At 31.5% G+C, this 25365-nt stretch overlaps 1 protein-coding gene across 1 annotated transcript in view; it reads right to left on the bottom strand.

The window, feature by feature from the left end:
* Window positions 1–25365, bottom strand: part of LOC145678659 (uncharacterized) — a gene marked incomplete in the record, with an annotated part of 63472 nt that overhangs the window by 9841 nt on the left and 28266 nt on the right. Inside the window, 1 exon segment of the mRNA XM_081749037.1 lies at window positions 3929–4082. Coding sequence (XP_081605163.1) covers window positions 3929–4082 — 154 coding nt within the window.

Below are 25365 nucleotides of genomic sequence, written 5' to 3'. Positions count from 1 at the left end.
TTTTACTTACTTAAAAGCACCTTTTTATTTATGCAACTGTGTATGTTTCGGTAAATAGTAATTGCCATCTTTGGCAGAGGAGAATTTAATTAAAAGACCTTGGAAATCAATCAGATGATAATCAATAGTAAGTGTTTCAAGTTATTGTAGTTTTTTTTTTTAAAGGATCTATTCCAAGGATGGCAATAAATATTTCCAGAAACATACACAATTATATAAATAAAAGGGTGTTTTTATGTAAGTAAAATATTTTGATAAGGCGATTGAACTTTTTTAATTCTTATTAAGAAAGGTTAATTTCAAAATTATTGATCTCTTTGATTGAAAACTAGTGTTTTCTTTCTCTTTCTATCTTTCTTATAAAACAGCTAAAACACACATTGATTAACGGGTCTGTACAAAGGTTGATTCATTTATATTGAGCAGAAATCAACGTGCAACTGTACCGCAGATGCACAAACCATCGCCGTGAGAATGCCATGAGGAAAGCAAAGTCACACAGTAGAGCGGTATAGTCGATCGTAGTTTGGTGCCGCCGAAACTGAAGAGAGTCTGGGATGAATTTATTGTGTCTCTTTCCGACGCTATGTTCACGGCGTCGGAAATGTGTATAGTGCGTAATTATCGTGTAGGTCGTGCCACTGTGAATCGTAGTATTATACAGAAATATGCAGTACAGAGTCATGGGCCATAGTCCAACTGCAATGCAATCTATTGAAATGGAAACTTCGATGCCGGGCAATAGTCAATAGAGGTGGTCTGCAGATCAAACACAACCAGTGATGGAAACACGGCATTTTCTAGGTAAATGGCACGTTCAAATTCGGCTAAATATCAATAAACTAACCTCTGTACAGAGATTGGATGAATTGTCTTCAGATGTAGTATCTATCTTATCTATAATACGAGTATGTTGATATAATAACGTTTTACTGTACTTAGGTTATACTAATTATTGAATACTGTAATTGGGATTCTTCGACAATAAGATGAAATATTATGTAAGATTTAGGTGTTTTAAGTCTATGCATTTTTGGCTTACTTACGTTATATAAAATGTAAAGCAGACTGTAGAAATGAAGAAGAGCACAATTTACATTTGATAGAATTCCCTTTTTCAATTTAAGAAATATTACCTTTCTCCCTCAAATTTCTCTCATTAAGATATATCGCTAGAATTTTCCCTCTGTGTAAATTCACAGTCTCGTATTCTCCTTCAAAATAAATAATCATGAATGCAGAACGTTTATTTGACATCTTTAATGTAAATAAACCGTGAAAATTATAATACTGTGAAAATATTATTTTTTTTTATTTTTTATTTCAGCTTTTTGTTTAAACTATATTTTCTAGGATTTTAAAAATAAAAACAAATTTATACTAGGATTTTAAAAATAAAAACAAATTTACACTAACATTTACATAACAACATTTACATGCATGACAAGTATTCTCTAATCTAACTAGATAAAATTTTACTTTCTTTATATTTTTACTTGTAAGTAACGACAGGAAAGAAGAAAGTGTAATGATAGCGAAAAAAAATCGATTCAAAAAAAATCGAAAGATTTCAATATATTTACATTTTCTTGGCCCCCACATGCCGAAGCAGTGATTTTAAACATCTGTCCATCCGTTCGTTCATTCGATTGTCTCGATGTATGTACACTCCCGTAGAGACCATACGATTTAATGTATATACATAAGCTTAACTTGAGATTCTCTATTTTTTAAAATTTTCTTCTTACCCCCTCAATAATCTTTACTGAATGATAAACATAAAGAGTTGTAATTTTCTCAAAACCGACTCTAACGATTTTGTTGATTTTTCATATATCAATTGCGTTGTATTGTATTGTATTTATTTTCATCCTTTATCATATGTATCATTCACGAAGTATGAACTGGACACTTCAGAAAACATATTTCATTAACAACCCTATATAAATATATATATATTCTTTAAATATAACTTATGAAATTTTATTGGTATTTCATAAATATTTCATTAATAATCCTAACATAATCATTTCTCATGAAAAAATGCATGGGGTGATTGAGTTTCCTTCTGAAGAAGTTTTCTGAAAGTGCCTTATAATTGTGCTCATACTTCACATAATAAATGCAGCTTTAATAATCTAATTTACTTAATTATAGCGCAAAAGGTTAGTGTCGAGGCCCGTCATTTTTATTTTATTTCATTTTCTGGAAATTAAATCTGCTCTCATATGAAGGAGGAGTCAGTTCTGTTTAGTTCCTAAAAATTAAATATATAGAAACATAATATTACTTGTAATATTTAATTGGCATTATCTGAATGCAAATAGGATCTAAACAGTCTCTCATCTACTGTACTAAAAATAATAATGAGAGATACTATATACACAGTACAGAACTACCTGGGTTTCTTTCTCTCGTATATTTTTCATTAATGTTGATCAATCTATAATACAAATGCAGAATACACTGTCATTATGGGCAACTGCGAAGTATTTCTACAATATCTACAAATTTTTATCAAAATGTGGATGCTTCATAGGAAATGAATATGTTATTGCCAACAATTAAAAGAAATAACAATCAGTTACCAAGTACTTGAGAGAACAATATTTTGGAACATTTCAGGATACTGGTAATCAATGATAAAATGGAAAATAACGTCACGTTATATATATTATGGGTCAAATGTGTAAGTGATGAAGTCGTTGTTGTTAATTCTATTTTGATATTTCTATTGTTACTTATGATCAGATTTAATTTTGAAATACTACTAGAGTTTGAAATTGTGAGTTAATATTCCATTACATTGATTCTGCCTTTTACTCACAGATAAAATGTATTGTTAATTTCGTTCAAATATTCACAAAAGAAAAGACTAAAAAATTTTACATAACTTTCAACTAAACTGCGTATTTACAAATATGAAATAATTTTAGTTTGTAGGCTATTTGATCTACAAAAAATAGCTGCAAAGTTACATTCTATTACTTTGGTCAAACAACTAACTTTATAAACACAAACATAAATTAATTCAAGTTTGGCTCCTTTATTTAGTCATGCTTTTGTCATTTCCCTCAAGTCGCTACTATCTTCTTGACTATCATTATACCTGATAATTTTACGATACTACTTATCTAATAATTATCATCATACTACCATTATCATGATAAGTGCCATTATCTAATAATAGTATTTATTCAAGAAGTGCACATCGTAAGTAATGCTTGATACATGTTGGTGAATGTTGTTTATTTTTTGTATGTATTATATATGATTCAAATTTGTTCCTTTCTGCACAATGGTGTTACTTATCTCTATAATAACTGTAATTTTGTTGAAAAAAAAACATTAGTTACCTTCACTTTTAGAAGGTTAATCACTTAAATTTCTATGATTTTGCAATACTGATAAAAACTATGAAAAAAAAATAACAATAAATATCAAATATCGAATAAGACGAAAAAATTTTGTTCCGTTAAGCATAGGTTTTGTCCTCAAGAAGTAAGAGAGTTCTTTTTACTTATTTTTTATCTTCTGTAATCCTTAAATCTTGATCAGATCCTTTTTTTTTCTTTCAAAAAAGCCTTAGAAAAGTGCCAGATTGTAAGAGAAAATTGTTAGCCACAAAAATTGAAAATATATCATACATTAGTGAGTTTATACAGGGTGGCCCAAAAGTAGGTATACAGTCCCGTACTGATCAGCTCACTGAATTTTATATAATTTCTTATTGTTATCCATAGTTTCCTTATTATTTGTCCTTAATGTCTTTTTACATATATCTTAAACTCGGAACAGACAAAGCAAATAAACCCATAAGCTAGAATGTTATACTTGCTCAATACAGGAGTGTATACCTACTGTTGGGCCATAATGTATACCTAATTTTTCTTACCCTATAATTAGACGATTTAAACAAAAGCCTTACCGAAGAAATTCAATGCCATCTGTTGGTGCTTTTGATAGATCTTCTTTAGCTTTCTCAACTTCTGCGAGCTTTTGTGTTTTGTCTTGGATTTTTTTCCGAATAGCTTTATCTTTCGATTCTAAATCATTAATTTCAGCCAACAAATCTTCTAATTCTGTAAGTGTAAGAAAGAAAGAAATCACTTGTAAGTAAATATAATAAATACTATACCTACATTAAACTATACGAATGCAACAATTTAAAAATAATGAAAGTTTCTGTTTTATCCAGTGTGTCCATAAAGTATGTTTACAATTTAAAAAAAAAAAACACCATAAAGGCAATTGGTAAAATACATATATGTTAATCAAAGTTATTCTATGTACTCAATTGTTATTAGTTTGTAATCACATTACATTTATGTAATTTTAGGTAATCTGTTGATGAAGGAAAGGCTGTTAGATAAACTTCAGCCAAAACGACTACTTCTCAAGAAAAGGCACAGCATGTATCATGGTTTATTGAAATAAAGTCGGATACGGAGACTCAGTGAAACTATATGATTAAAATTAGGAAAATATCCACTGTTACGTCATAGTACAAGAAATTTATGGGCACAGGGACAGTATTGGATATACACAGGAATAGACGACAAAGAATATCAGAGATAGAACTTCTGTGCTTGTAAGTGTAACTCTCATCGGCACTTCAGCCAAATGGTAAACCAAGACGAAAACAGTTTGAAGCTATCATGATGGAACGAATGTCTGAGAATGCAATGTTCCTCATCCGAGTGGTGAGGCAATCTTCCATGTTTCAGAAGAAATTGAACACATATAGTGTAAAAATCTGGGTATCTCAGTGTATATCTGGGCATACAGTGTATCTCAGAAATTCCCGATATGACTAGAAAACTTTATCAATATAGTCCAAAGATAAATATGTGGGTTTGCTTCTGTGTAATTGAAATATCAGTCTATTTTTCTTCTACGAGAGATCAATTATTATATTTTAAATGTTTACCTTGACTTTTAGACTAAATCTGACATTAAACTGGATACCTTCAACCAACCGACATTCTCTAGCAAGATGCTGCGCCACCATATTGGGGACTGTGTGCTTGAGTTACTGGACCAAACATTTCCAGATCGCTGGATCGAAAGCTGTGGACATCTTGTTCAGCAAATATCACTCCCATGAACTTATTTTTTTTTTTGGGGGGGGGGGGGGGCTATATTAAACTTATCGAGTATCGAACACTGATACGGAACATTAATTTCTTTAACTAAAGGTTCACTGACGCTATCCTACGGAAAGCATAAGAAATCGAGCACTGTCTTGATGCGTGTTTCAGCTACTAATAGTGTCCATATATATACGTGTATTAAATGAGGCAAAAAAATCATAACTTTATAACAATTTCTACGATGTATCTACTCATTTGTTTCCATAATAAAATATTGAAGTAATAAAGAGACTTTGTGGACACCTTATATAGGTATGAAGGAGAATTAAATGTCACGTGAAAGGCAGATGGAATCAGCACGTAATTGGATAAAGAAGATATGGAGATGTTTATATTCTAGTTTTGAAGAGGAATGACGAATCGATTAGGAATATCATTTGTGTTATGTAGTTAATAACGTGAAGTTTTTCACAAGTTCCTTATAGGGCAAGTTCCTTACCACCCCTTACAAACTGAAAGTGAGTATAGATAGTCGGAATTAGTAATTGTAGGGACACATTAGGCCAAGGGGAAACCATTATGGTGTTTTTCAGGTAAACGGCCGCCATCTTGCTGTCTGTCATTTTGAATCTCTCTGAAAAAGTTTAAATGGGAAGGGAGTTATGTGGAATATGGAACAGGGCTAGAATTTAAAGGAAACACATTGGTGTAATCATATTTAACATAACTGTAACAATTTTGAATTTATAATCACATGAAGATTTTGATTACGTCAAGAGTTCCTGATCCCGTCCATTGACACCCTCACTATGAGAACTTTTTCATTGGAACATTTAGTGTCTTTTTGTTGAAATGCCAGAAATCCAGATCCAAAATTTATCCTACACTTGATACCAATTTCACTTTACAACATTCTACCACAAAGATAATATATACTTTCCCCATTTCGGTAGTTGAAACTCCTCCAACCTTATTTACATCTTTAAATGCACCCTCTATTCAGTCTTCTACAAACTTCAGTTACCGAACTTCGTACAACTAAAAAGACACATCATTTCACGGATTGGCATTTGAAACAAAACGTTCTGAGAAAGGATTTATATAAATGTTATATAATTATGACACGTCACTAAGACTAGAAATTTACTACCTCAAGTACCTATGCAAAACAAAATTATTACTTTAGTTAGCTGATAGATGCTATGGGGCATATCTTAAATTAATAAAATGAGAAAGTTTACTTTGTAACAGTAACCCTTTTCTTTTAGTTTATGTTGACATTTTGACTCACTTTGAAGTCATGTTTGCAAACATTTGTTACTTGTTTTGCAGACTGGAGTTCCTACAATATAATCGTTGTCTACTTAGTCCTGTGAAGAGAATCAACCCGAATTTTGGACTACCTAGTTTTCTTTAAACTTATTCACTTTAACTCTTCGTTTGTGATTATTTTCGGCCCATTAGACACAAATCGGAAATAATCACAAACGAAGTGTTAAAGTGAATAAGGTTAAAGAAATTAGTGCAATCTGGAAATTCTGATTTATTATCTTCACAGGACTTTTATAAGCAGTCAACAATGGTATTGTACAAGCTCCGGCCTGCAGAAAGTAACAAATGGTAGCAAACGTAACTCCACAGGAGTTGAAATATTCACATAAACTAAAAGAAGAGGATCACTAGTTCAAAGATAGCTTTCTCATTTTATTACGTTAGTCTTTGCCCTTTCATGCTCTAACTGCTACTGTTGATAACCGAAAATCTTTTCCAATTTATTCTACTTTCTTCAACAGATCAGATTTCTTTATTCTATTTATTTCTCATTCTGAATCATTCTTACAGTTTTGGATAAAGATATTAGGTAAAATTTTACTGTTTCTTGAAGGAGGTACTTCAAAAAAAGATCGACGGTCTTTGGGGATAATGATTATATAATATCTCAATCCTTCTTCACGGGAAATATTCCTACGCCGTGAAATGTATCCACCAACATGACAACACTAATTCAAACACTGCGGAAGTGAAAGACAAAACAACCAAAGCCGTATGATGTCATTGAAAGTATCAGCCTTAAAACACTACATGACCACTACTAGTTTAAACACATAAAAATAACCTTGTTCTGATTATTTTTCTTTAAAAATCTGAACATATTATATTTTAAATAGCCGCCTGGACACATTTTCTACGAAGAAAGAAAGAAAAAAAGGAGAGAACGTTTGCTAACCCTGGCGAGATTCTACCTTTTCTTTCAATCAACGAACATCCGGTACTTCTGTAACGCTCACACTCTCTTATCTATCCCAAAACACACAGAACATTATAACAGCACACTTGTCCACGCCTTCCGCCTAAGTTCCCTCAAAATTATTTAACGATATGATACGATATATATTAATTAGTTGAAAAAGCAATCCTCAAGCATCTAGCAAAATACAATAGAATCCCACTAACTACTCGACTTCGATAACTCGGCATTTTGTACAATTCTACGATCACTTTCCTTCTAAATCGTTAAATGATTATGCTAGTCAAGCAGATTATTATCTTTCAGATAATGTGGTGGTGCATTAACCCATTAAGTGCAGATTTTTAAAACTGATTTTTAAATATGTAAAGTGCATCTTATATTACCACACAATACCAATACATTTAATTATGATATCGAAATATGAAACAGAAGACAAAGAATTAGCTTTCAGAAGAATCAACAGAACAAAAATCAATACAAATGATAAACATTTCGGATCCTGGGCAATTACATTGAACTGCTGCATGTTAAAAGCTAAATCGTCAAATGGGAACTGTGATATTTAAGAAGTTAATAGCTGAATTGTAGTAATTCATAAGTCGTCTATACTGTGCAAACGAAGACGAAATGAGTATGAGAAAGAGTCTGGCATCATATTTTTTTCTACAAAGAACTAGTCATTTCTTTTGTTTTGTTTGCATTTTTTAAACCATTATTTTAGTTTATATTGTACTTTACTGTGTCCTGTATTGTGCTAGAACTTTCATTAGAGTAATATACAGTAAAATATTATTAGTTGCGATTAACTCACATTATAATCTGTAAAGCCCGTGCTTTTCGATAATTCGTCACCCTCTCAGTCTACATTAGAATTTTGCATAACTTTATTGTATATCCTGAGAACTGTTTCCGAGCACTCACTATTCTTCGGTCAGCGCACTAGACTGCTATATAAATGATAAGATGTACAAAACTCTCATCTTATCGATCTTATAACCGAATGTCGTAGTATAAACTCAACATACTCTTTAGATTATTATCTTTCCGGGCATATACTCTTCTGCTTGCTCAGAAACAACAGCCACTCATTTCATGTTTTAAATTGAGATACACTAAAAACTGATAACACTAAACTATACTTAGAAAAAACTGACATTGGGGTGATTTTACCCACCTAAATTGTCCATTGATGTGTGATAAAAAATTGTAGATAGAATAAATAAACAATATTTCAAAGAATTCAATGCTTTCGTTCTGTTTTCCAGTACTGGGAGCACGATGGCTCAGCGCTAGAGTGCTTACTTTTAATACGTTGGTCCCTGATTCGATTTCCGGCCAAGTAATTTTATGATGCACAACATCGCGTCCGCGAGTTTTCCCACGGTACTCCCGTTTCCTTGATACCTCCCAACATGGAGTTATCATGTTAGGGAATTTTCGTACACCCTGTATAATATCGTATAACAATGTCAGATAAGATGTAGAAGTTGTAGTGGTACAATATTGAGATTTATTTCTCTTACATAATATTAGAGGTAGAATTAGGTTAGGAAGTGTTTAGAATAGGTTAGGATTTATTTTGCATTTATTATATATATTTTATTCATTTCTGCCTCGATTTATTATATTTCTTTAAAAAATTAACATATTTCTCTTCATTTTCATCATAGAACGCCTTTCCTATCTCAGATCATCCTAAATGCCCTCCTAGAAATTTTATTCAAATTTTAATTTAAAATATCATTCATAAAAATTCTTTAAACATCAGCCATCTTGATAGAAATTCGTCCAAATTACTCGATTTTAAGTTCATCATCTTCAATATTGTCTAGTATGACGTCAGTAGCACAGAATTACGAAAATTATCTATAATTGGTCGCTTTCCTTTTAAGTATCTTGTAATTTGCTCTTTAGCCGATCTTCGTATTATTACGTCACATTGTTATTGTCTTGAATGGCGTCAGTTCCAGAAGAGCAATAACTATATACTGCCCGTCGATTCTTCAAAGAAAATAAAGTGGTTAAAACATTGTTGCAGAACAGAGTTTTGCGAAATTAATTTGAAAGTTATTCAGCCGAAAATTTTGCGATATACAAGTTTGCCGTCTGGACGAAACGGAACGAACAGTGAACATTTTGGTGAGGCAGCTTCTTGTTGATTTTGCCAGCATGGCGAATGCTGATATAAGCTAAAGTGTTGAAGTTAAGAAATTTTAACTAATTTTTGGGAACGACAAAGTTTATCAGTAGATAAACCATTAAATCATAAAATATCCTTTATTCTGTGTCTTGTGAAATCTTCTTTTGGAATGATTGAAAGTCTAATCTTAAAAAAAAAGGAAAAAAAAAAGAAAGTTCAGGCCTGTGTGCAGAATGTCATATGCTGATTTAGGACAGTACTTCAGATTTCAAGGAGCGTAATTTTCTTCCGTCTGGATAACTGTAAGTAATGTTTTGATCTTGATTTTGAGTGAAACAGAGTGAAAGAACCTCGAAACCTGATAACTAACTAACTAACTAACTCTATGGCCTATGGAACCCGGAGGTTCAATGCCGCGTTCACCAAAGCACTCCACTGATTTCTATCCTTAGCCAACTGCATCCAGTTTCTACTTTGTATTCCTATTTCTGTGAGATCCATCTTAATATTGTCCTCCCATCTGCGCCTAGGTCTTCCTAATGGTCGTTTTCCGATTGGTCTTCCAGTCAAGACTTTGAAAGCGTTTCTACTTTAGTAGGAATGAATGTAGGTTCTAGGACACTTTTCCCCCTTCAACCCCTAACTGCCAAAAAAATTATGAAGCCACCACTGGCTATAGTACTTTAACACAGAGGGATACCCCAAAGTGAGATTGAATATGCTTTTATGACATTTAAAATCATAAAAACTTACATCTAAAACTTATAACTAACTTACATCTAAAACTTATAAGTAAAACTACAACTACTCCTCTTTTATCCCATAATGACCCCAAGCCAATGTATTTATACTATCTCGCGCTATATATCTTTTATCATCTAAAGAATCTAATGCTAGTTTATGGACGGTTATACTATATATATCGTGCTTATAACTTCTAATGAGGTTTATGTCTTTATACGTTTTAACATTTTAAATAAACTTTCTTTATAATCATTAAACTGCAACTCCTTTGATATTACGGCTTTAGTTACTCCTTTAGCTTTTTTCTCTTCTTTATTTTCTACTCTATAAGCATACATCTTTGATCTCAATCCAATAAACTCTGTCATTATCTTACCTTTATTCTCATCTTTCATCTTACCTATTACTTTTTTGTTTATTAGTGGCAGTCCATATATGTTATTTTCCCCGTATTCACTCGTATCAATCTGGTAAACTATTTCTGCTATATCTTTATAAAAGTCATCAGTTTCAATCTCATATATAAAGATATCAGTATCCATATAACATAATTCTATATTGTTTCCATATTTCGGCTTCATAGTGTTATAGTGAAAATCATACATTAATAGTTTTGATAGTTCTAATACACTCATACCAACATATATTGGCTTATTAAATGTTATTCGCTCTTTTTTCATATGTATAGCACATAAATTCTCTGTAAATATTGTTCTGTAATCAAAATTTGGTTTTGCAATTAAGGATCACATTCTAATTGTATGGGCTGTCTCTTTCTAATATTTTCCATAGTCTTTCCAAATACCGAGTTATTCATGAGCTTATAAAAATCTTCTTCAAACTTGTTTTTAGCTTGCGTTCTCATATTTGTATTTAAATCGATGTATTTCTTTAACCAGTCTGATTGTTTCAATTTTAATACTCTATGCACTTTCTTTAATTTCATTCCAAGCGACATATATAGTTTTAAGTTCCTATAGTGAATTACATATCTCTCCTTATTATAAAGCGTTGTTAGTAGTTTCGATTGTTTAGATTCTGGTGGACACATATTTTCTGGAGCTAATGGTAAATCAGAATGTTTGTTGTGTAAATACTTCGGATATTCTAAATCTACTTCTAATATGTAGCCAGTTTCTGAATCATCTGGAATGTTCATTATATCTATGTAAGGTTTAATCCACTTAAAGTCTTTATAAGGCATGTATTGACTCATAGCCCATCCATATAAGTTGTTTGCGTCTAGATATGCTAGGTATGTTAAACACTCATCTTTATTATAATCTTGCATATATTTGTTGTTAGCTTTTACATATCTTTTACTACATTGTGAGATACCTCCTCGTATACCCTTTTCTAGCATTAGTATTTTATCATAATCAGTCAACATTTCTAAGTTAATTTTAGTCATCTTTAACATTGCATCCCACGATAGACCCGGTGCTGTATAATACCAAGCAGGATCTAATCCATATGCCTTTAAACACACATCTCTAAAGTTTTCAAATATATCTGTTAATTGGAGGACATCTGTTTTGTTATAATGTTCAGTTAAGTCCCTCACTAACTTCAGATCGAATTCTTTACAAACTCGTACATGAAGCTTATGACGTTCAGGACTCATTTTTTCTCCTGTTAATCTGTTTGTAAATTTGTCTATAGATAATGGAACAGATTCTTCTAATTTTTCAAATGAATCAACATAATCAAATGGATAATCACCTTTAGTATTAACTAGATCAAGTTTATCAATCGGGAAAAACTTTAATGTTTCTCGAAATTGTTCTGGTTTTAAATTACTAGTTAACTCTGCTAAACTCTTTGACATAAATCTAAATGAATCAACAAATCTTAAATTTATTCCATCTTTTTCTGACCCTGCTTTTACATATTTTTCATATGTTATGTACCTTTCCTCATTATTAGCGATCAGTTTAATTTTCTGTGTATCATAAGCTAACTCCTTAATAAACAAATGCGTATCATAACCAGTTAAGTTGTGAAGAAATACAGGAACAAAGTTAGGATTTTTATAGTTTAAATTGCAATAACTGTGAGCTGCACCTCTAAACTTTCCAGTTAAATGATCATGATCTCTTACTTTTGCTTTATTTTTATTTATCTTATACAAACACTTTTTTAAGTCATGCTTCCATTCTTCTATCTTTTCACTCATATCATCTCTATCCTTGTAGAACTGTATTTTCCCCTTTAATATATTTATTTTTTTCTCAACAGCTGGTGGTAAGTCATTCAAGTTTTTCTCACATATATGACAAGTATCCGAACTGTTATAAGCTTCTATTTCCTCCTCACTAAGCGGGGTCACATCAACTACCCTGTTATATATTTTCTTAATTTCTATTGCTTCCTTTTGTAACATTTCAATAAATACTTTCGCAGCATCTGGACCTATATAACTAACAGGGGCTTTATAGTCTCCATTTGAATATTTAACATAGTAACAAAAACTCATTGGTTCATGCTTTTGATATTTTACTGTTTTACTACAATTATGCTTTATTTTTAACTTACATAAGATACATTCAAAGTCAGCAATTATCGTAAATGGAACTCTTAATGATCGATTATAGTTTTGAAACTTTATTTGATTGTCATATGGTTTAGGAAGTTCTATTCTAACAGCCTCATTCTCTTTACAATATAGCTCATGGTTTTGCAACTGCTTCTCATTTCGAAAGTGTCTTGTTAAACATCTGTCGCAGAAGTATAGTTTTTCCTCATGTTTTGTCACTTGACTTCTTATTAATCGTGATAGGTTTTTTATCCAACAAAAATGACTATTATTTTTTTCATCTTTTACATATAATAAATTAACATGTTTTTCTTGCTTTGTTTTTGTGATTTGAAGTGGATATACATTATAGTTCTTGTCATAGCCGTAAACATTGATAGAAATATTACTTCTTCTTTCAAATTTTGGAATATCTTTTAATTGTACAGGAAATTCAATGTTATAACAATACTTCTTTTGCAACTCATTAACAAGCTGTTTATAGTGTGAAGGTCTTTCAGGATGTATTTCAACAGGTTTTAAGTAGCTTGCAATAGAATACAAAAAACATTTATTGTCTTTATTTTTAACATTAATCACTGCTTTCTTAGCTTGAATTGGTTTAGGAAGTTCAATATAGGAAGAAGCTCTTAATGGTACATACTTGTTTAATCTGATTTGTAAGTATTTAATTTGATGTAGTGTCCATCCTGATCCTCTACCCTCAAACTCTTCCATTTCCCTACGAAATTTTTGTTTTGCATGATGTATATATTCACTTAAGTCAGTTGATTCTAATATTCTCTCGTTTGATGTTTTAAAATTGCGCTCTTGTATTTCTTTATCTTTAATATAGTCGCAAATGGAAACAAGGTTAACTTTAACAGGGTGAAATTTTAATTCCTCTTTGATTTTGTTAATAGCAACTCTTCCACTTGTATCTAAAAATTTTATTGGGTCTTTATATCCTCCTGTGTTTTCAACTTTAATGGTTTGTAAGCGCTTCTTGAATGCTGTTTCTTCTAATTCTATCTTAATTGGTATACGTGCTGGCTTCGGTTCTTCAATTACTTCTTGTTTAAATGGGAATATATTTCTAATCTGCCTCCTGCTTTGTTCATCGTCATATTGTTCAAGAAGGTCTATCAGTTCTGCTTTTCTTAATCGGGAATATCTTCTGATCCCCCTCTCTTTACATTGTCGCCTTAACTCTACTACGGTAAATTTACTATAATTACTCATCTTATTTATTATATAGAAAATCTTTATTATTCTTCAATTTTTATCTTCGCCGGATTATTTCAGTTCATTTTCATACTATTTTTACTCCCATATATCCTAATACAACACTTAACATTGTACACTCCTGCCATTGTCTACATATTAAGCGTTGTATTAGAACACGACTTTCATGGGAATAACCCATCAAAGTCACATATACACATATTAAAATTAAATCATTTTTGTAAACTTACTCATCATCGTCATCATAATCATCACTACCATATTTATATTCATCATCACTACTCAAATCAGATGTTTTTTGTTGCATTAATAATAATCCTTTTTCCTTTAACAGTATTTGCTTCTCTAGTAGTGCTGCTAAGAGTTTAAGATCATGATGAATTAGTTTAAGTCTATCATGTAATAAATCAAATTCTTTCTCCATATTTAATATATAGAAAATCAACAAAAATGAGTAAATTTAAAAAATCTAAGAATAAAAACGAACATGACTAGTGCTAAGGAAATATTATCTTACAAACCTGTATTTGATTGTATATGTAAATATTTAGATATTGGTGGTTATAATGATGAAGACAAAATAAATTTTAGCGTGTCCATAGGTATGTTAGATCATTTGTTCAAGAAAGCTACTAAAGAAAACAACTCATTTCTTATACAAAACATTCTCTATGCAAACGTTATGAATTTGTCTGATGAGATATTAGATTCACTGACTGATGAACAATGGTTATCTATAGGTTATGATGATTATGAGGGGGAATATAACTATGATCACATTACAGAAGACTTCATACGCAAATATCTACAGAAAGTTAATTTGACTGAAATATGTTTATGGAAAAAGTTATCGGAAGAGTTTATAAGAGAATTAGCTGATAAAGTTGATTGGGAGATTATTTCAGGAAGCCAAGACTTATCAGAAGACTTTATAAGAGAATTTGCAGATAGAGTTGATTGGAAAGAAGTATCGTATAATCAAAAGCTATCTGAAGAATTTATTAATGAGTTTATAGATAAAGTTGATTTTCATGCTATATCTTATAAAAACAAACTCTCCGAAGCCTTTATACGAGAACATGCAGATAGAGTTAATTGGTGGTGCTTATCTGGAACTCATTAATTATCAGAAAACCTTATAAGAGATTACGCTGACAAAGTAGATTGGGAAATGATTTCAATGTCTCAAAATTTAACAGAAGAATTTATTGCAGAGTTCGAAGGCAGAGTTCATTGGATTAACATTTCAATTTATCAAGACCTATCTATAGAGTTTATATATGCATATAGATATTTTGTGGATTGGAGAGCTATAATAAGAAAATATCATAATCATCCCGATTTAGGTGATATGTTGAATTTAGCATTCGATGTTGCAGCAGATGCTTTTTGTTTAACTAATTATCTTTTATGGCTATTATACCATATTATACCATAAAAGTTGTAATAAGAATGAGTAAAGACCGGACTCATTGATGAAAATTGTATGAGGTTGTATGTTTGAAAGGGGTCCAGTGCCGGTAGACCCCAGTTGTAACTTTAATTATTAGACAATAACCTATCATACAAGCAATCAATTTCTTTAACCAAATCTTCTTCTTATAAGGACGTCCGAAACTCATTATTTTTAACTTTACGAATCTCTTATACTTAAAAACAAATCAATAACAAACTCATCATCTTCTCAATCCGCATTCTTTAGGTCTACATGACAACCATGCGAAATAACACAATCATACTTTTCTTTTACTTTGTTTAGGAGGTTAATCGAGTTTGGGTCTTTGGTTTTAGATAATACAGTCATATGGGGGTATTTTTCTTGTAAGCATTGTAATCTTATCTTTATGTTACACTCTTGAATTCTTCCAACCCAATATCTGTAACTCTCATAGCTCTTCACTTGTTCTCTTTTGTCTGTTTCGTACTTTTCTAATATCTTTTGTAGTTGAATAGGGGAGAGATTCTTTTTAATAATAACTAGTTTGTGTACTTTCCCTGGATCTTCTGTATGTTCAGCTGCGATTGATTTAAGGTGTTGATTTTCAGTTTCTAATTTCTCATTGTTTATACGTAATTGATTCATTTGTTGTTCTATCTCTTGCACTCTTGCTTCTAGTTGTTCCTGTTCATCCTTGTATTGTTTAAAGTCTTTTGTGTAATAGTCGATAATGATTTGATTGCATTTAAGGTAAAACTCAGGAGAGACCCATCGAGATATATCCAAAATCAACTCTTTACATACATATGTTCCTCTTATTTCGTTCCATGTTTCACCTTTACTTCCTGCTACTTTTTTGATAATTTCATGACCCGGTATACCGGATCTGGAAATGTATGCTATGAGCTCTTTTGATCCTTTATTTTCTAACCAGTGATCAAACCTTTTTCCACCGTCTTGACACAGTTTAGTAGCATTGAAGTAACCAGTCTTCTTATCTATAATCAGTCTAAAGTCACCAAACAAACCATACCAGTAATCATCTTTAATTTGTTTGTAGCAAATATCATTTAAACTAAGAGAACTATCCATAGTACCCATATTTATTATATAGAAAATCTTTATTTTAACTTCATTTTCGTTACCGGCTAGTTTTACTGTGTAAGACGAGTTTCTGAAGTGGCCGGAATCCCGACCACTTCGAAGTTTGTTGTAATAATCTAATAAGTTTTTTGATCCTTTATTTTCTAACCAATGTTTAAACTCTTTACCACCGTCTTGACACAGCTTGGTAGCATTGAAGAAATATATGCTATGGGGGTAGCGTTTCTCTACCCCTTATCTCATTCAAACTATCCTTTTATGGAATAATAGCCATAAAAGACAAACATTTATATTTACACTACAACATTACTTTTATCTACCCAACTATTATGCGAATCATCAAATCCTAGCCATTTAACATATACTTTATCACCTTTCTTTCTCAACACCTTTTCCACCAAGTATTCATCTTTATGATTCGTCTTTAATAGTTCTGGTTCATAAAATCTACCTTGCACATCCTTTTCTTCTAAATCTTTAATTCTATATGTAGGTGGATTAGATAGAATAACTTCACTAATAACAAATACTTCTGTTGACCAATTAGGTGTATATCCTTTCTCAAATAACCCTTTCGATTTACTTATACGAACATGATCACCTAATTTGTATTTGGGTTTAACACGCTTATATTCTTTCTTATACACTTTCTCCAATATTGTTCGCTCATTCTTCTTATTAACTTCTATAGGCTTTAAACCAATTGTTCTATGCACTTTATTATTATACTCACTAACCAATGTTGGTAATATCTCTATCCATTTATAATTTCCTTGTGTTGTGAATCTTTTCCACATGTTTTGTTTAAGTGTTCTATTGAATCTTTCAACAACGGAAGCTTTCTTACCACTATAGGTTGAATAATGATTAATCTCATTTTCCTCCATTAACTTCTTAAACTCTTTATTGTAAAACTCTTTACCTTGATCAGTTTGTAAGTTACTAGGTTTTTTCATTCTTAATATGGATTCGAGTGCTTCTGTAACATTCTTACCACTCTTATCTTTAACAGGAACAGCAAACGCATACTTCGAAAACACATCTATAACCGTTAGCAGATACTTATAACCTTTATTTAATTTGGAAACACCTTTTAATACTCCACTATCCATTTCTACAAGATCAGCTTGCCAAAGATCATCGATACCTTTTATAACTACACTTAATCTGTCAAAGTTTTTTCTAGATGGTTTGTGAATTTCTTTTATGTCTTCTCTAACACCTTTACCTTCTTCTAGTCAATCAGGCCTTTTAACGAATTGAGTTTTAGTAACACCACATACAGAACAAATACCTTTCTTTAGATATCTTCCATTCTTTGTTTGTTCAATTCTAATGGTATCTTTCTCCGTATCTGTTAACTTCTTACACTTAACACAATACATCCTGTTTATTATATAGAAAATCAATAACTATCGCTGTTTAATATTATGCTATCAACATTCTCACCATCATCATCACTATCTTCGTCTTCTCTTTCTACATGCATAATAAGCAATAATAATTTACCATGTTTCAGATCAGAATCTTTAGATGGTCTAACTGCTAATTTATCATTTATATTAAAGCGTAATGGAAAAGTTTCAATTAGAGAACCATTTAAATATATATCTATAAAATACGTATTATAAGATGATTCTATATGCATTATCCTACCTTTATAAAGAAATTTGTATGCGGTAGATAGATTATGTATTAAAAAGAACGGATTTTCAACATTTTCTGATATCAATCGACTTGGAAGCTCTATAACGTAACTCCGTTTGATGAAGTTAAGATCTTCTTTTAACATAGCAATATCTTTTCTCACAACTTTATTATCTAACTCTGATGTCATTTTAACATTACCAAAGATATCCATATTTATTATATAGCAAACGTCTTTAAGAAAGCTCTCTTTCTATGTACATTACAACAAACAATAATTGTCCTTCTTCCATAGCAGAACTTCTATTTGGTTTAATCGTAATTATATTGTTCTTCTTAAAGTCAAAAGGTATCTCTTTAGTCAAAGTATCACCCAAATATATATCTAGAAAGTATTTATCCAAACTTAATTCCATGTGCATTATTTTCCCATTATAGAGAAATTTGTAACCATTAGAAAGATTAAATATTCTATAGATTGGCTCCTTAACGTTTTTAGCTCTTAATCGATATAATAGAGGCATGGTTTCTTTCTGCATAATCAATTTAGTAGTATCCATCCTAACCTTTTCAAAATCTTCTTTCTTTATGTATGTGTCTTGTAACGTTTCTAATGCATCTTCAAATCGTTTTCTATCGTCTTCTAAGTGAGCTTCTATTGATCTAAGTTGACTTACGCTAACAATATCATTTAAATTCTCAAACAATTTTAATTTTTCTTCACTAGTATCAACATTATCTTTTCTATCTTTAACATTACCAAATATATCCATACTCATTTATTATACAGAAAATGCCCATCCTAATTTTTCAAAACATTTCTTTAACATCTCTCTTTGTCTAGGTGAGTGTTTAAAATCAATATCAACATGAACATCATGCTTTTTCAACAGATAGTACAATACACATTTTAAGTTAATAAACAATGCTCTTTCCGGATACAGCTCCCTAAAGACCTCGTGTAAGTTTTCGAACTCATTTATAAGTGTTTCCTCCATATGTTGTAATTTTAATGGTTTTTGATCGGTAAGGTGATAGTGTATTAAATATACATCATCATAATATTTTGTGTATTTAGTTTTTCTTTAGTACTTCTAGAACATCTTTTGTTGATATTAAATCTTTTGGTATATCTCTAAATTCATCATTTAACACTTTGAACACATCTTTGGGAATAATTCTATCCTGTAAAGCTTGCAAACGAGATAACTGTAACTTAAATCTTTTTATAGTATCATACCATGTTTTTTTACGCAGGTAGCTTTCACTTCTTCACAAGTACTGTAAACCCAACCACTCTCTACAGAACAATCATCACAAATGTACCTACTCATACCTTTTGTTAATGACTTACTACCACAATTACTGCATTTTAATGGTCTAGAACTATAATTTGACAACAACTCCTTTAAGGTAATTATTGGATATAACTTTACCAACTCTTCCTCTGTGTACAAAAATTTAGGTATTAACATTCTTCAAAAATCAATAACATCATATACATTGTTTCTATCTTTTAAGTCTATCTCACTAACATACTCAAAATACTGATAAAAATTATATCTATCTAGTGCATCGAGTTCATCCTGATGTTTCTCAAAATAATCTAAAAATCTATTGTGTATAGCTTCCATATTTATCTTAAACAAAACTTTTATGGATACAAACCATAAAAGCACTTAATCATTTTTAATCATATACATAACGTCACTAAAAGAATACCCTTGATTTAGAAGATTTAAAACCTTAACACAAAGATGACCACATATAACTGAATTAAAGTCTTGTATTCGTTCGTTATTGTAAAATAAGTTTTTGGTACCAAGATATTGTACTAGTTGTTTAGGAGGAACACCACCATAAGAATCGAACACGTACTTTATGTTGTTATCTTTCCAATAGCATATCCAATGAGTACCAATGTTTTCTGATTTATCGAGGTTAACTATACCACACTCATTTACATAGGGTTTTTGCGGAAGTTCATCACTCATAAATACACCTCTCAATCGTTTTATCTTTAATTCTTTAGCCAACCTCTCTATATCGAAGTTGGTCAATGGTTTTAGTTTTTTGACTTCTTTGGTTTACCTGCCCCCTGCTTTTCTTCCATAGCCATATTGTGTCTCTTTTGTTCTTCAAGTTCTTGTTTATTCTTCTTAGCATCCAGTAGTTTTAGTAATCGCTGCTGCACCGCCTGCTAATGAGCCAACTGCTCCTAAAGCTGCTAGAATGGCTGGAATTGTAAAGATAAAACCACCCATATGCTCTTTCTTAATCTTTTTCATTTGTGCAGTAGTTAAAGTTAAATCCATTACTTTACCTTCTTTAATCTTTTTAGATTTATCACTAAGTTGTTTCTTTGTTAATACATGATCAATATTTAAATCCTTTAGTTCGTTGTAAGGAACGCTAAACATACAACCTTTAATAGAACACATCTTCCTATTTATTTAAGAGAAAATCTTGGTTTGTAAAAGCACAGTTGTTGTAGCTCCACCATAATCAATTAAGGAATCATTCTCATCTGTTATTCTTATCTCAAAATTGTCAACCTTGTCTTTGGATATAGGGAAAAATAATGGATAAGTAGGCTCGTAAATGATACTATGTTTAAACTCAGCATCTGTTTTGAATGACGCTATAATCCCTGTTTCTCTATGTGTGTATTCTGTATCTTTAACAAACATGCCATCTGCTATATTACAGTGAACATTTATAGTATCAAACGGATGAAACTTTGGCAACTTACTTCCAATATGTGTTTTGTTTTTTTCTAAAACTTCAAGAACATTAAGCCCGAGAACAGTACCTATACCCCCAATTGTAACATCATTACCATCAGTTTCTATTTTCACTCTGTTTCTTAAATGATCTGATAATGTTATGTTGATGGATTGAGATTTTAAATACTCATTAAGACTGTTTAAGCTGTATTGTCCATTTGTATATGAACAAATTCACCTCCATACTTAAACCACGCATTATGTGTAACGTTTGGTGTCAGATATGTACTGTAAAACCCAACTAGTCCTATACTTAAATTGTTGTTACTGTTGTCTAATTCGTAATGGAGTTTCTTCTTTAAAACTGAAGTATCACTCGTTAACTTAAATACCTTAGCCATTTATTATATAATAAATGAATGAGTTTGATTTACCTAGAGATATTCCAAGAGAGAAAGTAATCAAGTTAATAGAAGATGTCATTCAAAAGTTAGAATATAGTTTAAAGAAGAAAAAGAGAAAACTACGAATTGTTAAATATGCATACTACACTTTGATCACGTTGTCGGTTATACTTTCTGCAACAACTGGGTTTATTAATATTTTTATACCTGTAACAATTTACTCGATATTAACAACGTCTCTTGCAACTGGAAGTGCTATTATAACAGGTTTGTCTTCTAAGTTGAACATAAGCAAAAGAAAGGATGAATATAAAGCCATTGTGACTTGTATTAACTCATTTAAAGAACAGTTAGAGATGATAATAACACTAAATGGTGAAATGGACAACGAATATATAAAAGATACGTTGCTTAAGATCAGAGAACAACTTAAAGATATAAGATCATAAAAGGTGCCCCGCTGTATTCGGAGGCCCAAAATGTTAAGTACAAATCCAGCAGAGCAGAAAATTAATTATCGGAATTCCGAGGGTTTCAAACAAGCATCATATGAAGTCAAATTAGCAGGTTATTACAAGAGAAAAAACGGTGACCCGGTTTTGGGTCATCGCTTTATGAGGTCAAGGGTGGAGACCATATAACAAACACTGCTTAGTAACAGAGTAGATTTGAAGACCTGGAAACTACAAATGGCGTCCGTAATCCGGACACCCTTCCAAATGAACAACCTCACACAACCTTCATCAAAGAACCGGTTCTGTATTAGTACTATGAGTAGAAAATTAATCATCGGAATTCCGAGGGTTTTTACACAAGCATCATATCAGGTCAAATTAGCAGATAATCAATAACACCATATCAGGCACATACGTTTACAAGAAGGCAGTCCAGACTCGTTAATGAAGATTGGATGTGGTCAGGATTCCGACCACTTCAGAAACTCGTCTCTTCTTCGTCTACATGATCTTGGATGGCATTTCTAGGTTGTGAATACTCTAAGACAAATAAGATCATAAAAGGTGATGATTTTCTCTATAATAAATGAGTAAAAAACTATTAATTGGGATGTAAAAGAGATGATAAAAGAAACAACAGCTAAGAAAAGAAATAGAGAGCTTATACCTGATGATATTCGATGTCTTATAGTGGGTCCATCTGGGTGTGGTAAAACTTTTTTGTTGTTTAACTTCTTATTACAGCCAGGTTGGTTAAACAATAATTACTTCTACATATATTCTAAAAGCATGAATCAGCCAAAGTATGAGCAATTAAAAGATCGATTTGAAAAAGCAGAACTAAAGTTCAATAAACAAATAGCAACGTTCTTAAGCGGTAATGATTCTATTGTACTTATTGATGAATGTGAAAAATACTCTGTCGTTGTGTTTGATGATTACATTTTAGAGAATCAAGATACTGTTAGAAATTACTTTACAAGAGGTAGGCATAGACATTTAGACTGTTTCTATCTTGCACAAACATTCAAAAGTACCTAAACAGCTTATAAGAGATAACGTTAACTTCCTATGCATATTCAGACAAGATGATACAAATCTTAAACATGTGTATAATGAGTTTGTTGGAGGACATATGTCTTATGATAAATTTAAAGAGATATGTTCAAAATGTTGGCAAGAAGATTATGGTTTTATAGTAATTGATATGACAAGGAAGGTAAACAATGGTAAGTATAGGAACAAGATAAAACACTTTATAAACGTTTGATGTTTTTTCACGTTTGTTCGTTTTAACGTTTGACGTTTATTGACGTTTTTTCACGTTTATTGACGTTTATTGACGTTTGTTCGTTTTCTATATAATAAATGGATGAGAAAGAAATTAATAAGAATATTAAGTTGAAGGAGTTCTTGATAAAGGGCTTCAAATCTTGGAAGAAAGAAAGAGCAGGTATATATGATAAATTTAAGACACAAGAACAGCCTGTAATTGATGCTGTTCAAAACTTGGGAAGTGAGATCAAAGAAGTAGCAGAACAAAATAAAAATCTAATAACTGAACTTGTTCCAGTTGTACATAAGACGGCTTCAATAGATCCTAGTCTACTAGAAACACCTAAAAAGATAACTTATGATAGTTCTCCAAGTAGTAGTGATACGCCTATAACGGGAGAAATAAAACAAATGAGAAAACAAATTAAAGACAAAGTGGAAGAAGTAGAGCCTTTAACAACAGCACAGTCATTTGGTAAGATTGCAACGAAATATTATAGTAAAAGAAATGATACTGTGTTTGGAATAAGAACTGTAGAAGAAGATGGAAAACTAATAAATAAGATAGGAAATTCTGAAGTTAAAGTGAATGGTGATGATTTGATAATTAATGGTAAAACTTATAAAGGAACAGGTCTATGGGAATTGTTAACTACGAATACTAATAAAATCATTGAAGATTATGATGATGTCGATTTTGAACAGTACAAGGAAATAATAATAGAATCAGATGCTGCCTTCCAAAAATATAATCGAGATAAAAAAAGTAGCATCTAGCAGAGGTTCTAAGTACATTAATATTATCAAGCCTATTTGGGATAATTATATTAAACCATCTTTACCTCCAACACCACCAAGAAAAAAAAACACCAAAGTCTGGGGAAGGAATTAAACAATATACCGAGATGTCTAAAGAATATGTATGGATGGATGATGTGAGAAAGCTTATAGATAGGCTAATAGTTATAGATGGAGAAGAAAAGGCTGGAAATTATAACTTTTATAATGAGAAAGTAGGTATAGTGAGTATGATTAATAACAAGCTTTCACAATTTATTTCTAATGATCCAAAAGGTATAGGTTATTTGATTAAGATCTTAAATACATTACCATCACGATTCTGGAATGATGAGAAGCTTGGAAAAGGACTAATGATTAAGATTTTAAACATGAAGGGGATACCGGAGTTACATATACCAGGCTTCAGATTTTGCGGGCCTTTTACGAAGCTTCAAGAAAGGTTAGAGAGAGGTGATGAAGGTATTAACCCATTAGATGAGGCTTGTAAAGAACACGATATATACTACAGAGACAATAAAGATACAGAGTCAAGACATATTGCAGATAAGGAACTAGAAACTAAAGCATGGAAAAGAGCATTTAGTAGTGATGCGTCAATTGGTGAACGACTAGCTGCTTTTGGGGTTGGTACTGCTATGAATGCTAAGGTTAAGTTAGGATGGGGATTATAAGAAGGTCGAGAGAAAGTCCAAGACTTCAACATGTATATTTTTGGTCGCACCGATCGGAGCTCCCTATCTGTTAAGTATTTAATTGTTATTATGTATGATTCTTTTATGGGTATATCCCATAAAAGCGTTGTTTCAAGATTTTCTTTATAATAAATGGATAGTGTTGAGAGTTACGAGTTACAGTTTTAAAGCTAACACAAGAACATTTAATAATTTGAATGAAGCTAACAAAGATATTGAGTTTGATTTCGATGTGGGCGATGGCTTTATACATCCACACAAAGCAGATTGTCATATGACTTTTGAAGTTGTTGGTGCATCAGTTGGAGGAACATTTGGTGCAAATGATACTATAAAACTTGTAGATAACTTCTTACCATTCTTACCATTCTACTTAGAACTGAAGACCAATACGTTCACCATGGACTCACTTATTAAAGACATTTCAACCCTAGATATCACAGACACAGCGTTTCAATTCATCAAGTCAAAAGATGGTATAGAGTTCCACAAGGCTCTTTACGGCAACTTTGTCGTTATCATGATTAAGAGCGACGACTACCGCAACGGGTTCATGAACGCAACTAAACTTTGTAAAGATGGGGGAAGGATCTATTTAACTGAAAAAGATTACAAGATGCGAAGGAAACAGTTGAAACGTTTACAAGACTTTCAGGCCCTTCACATGTGAAGGGCCAAGGATTAGAGTTCTTTAACAAATCAAAAGGCACAAACAAGCTTGATCTTCTTATCTCAGGCACATACTACCACCCAGACATCATAGTTCACATTGCGTCATGGGTTTCAAAAGAGTTTGCTTTCAAGATCTCTAAGATTCAACAGTTACATAGCCAAC

The sequence above is a fragment of the Thermobia domestica genome, chromosome 2, assembly GCF_964235325.1.
Source record: "Thermobia domestica chromosome 2, izTheDome1.hap1.1, whole genome shotgun sequence".
NCBI lineage: Eukaryota > Metazoa > Arthropoda > Insecta > Zygentoma > Lepismatidae > Thermobia > Thermobia domestica.
Note: the sequence above shows the minus strand (reverse complement) of the source record. Positions and strands in the feature narration are given on the sequence as shown.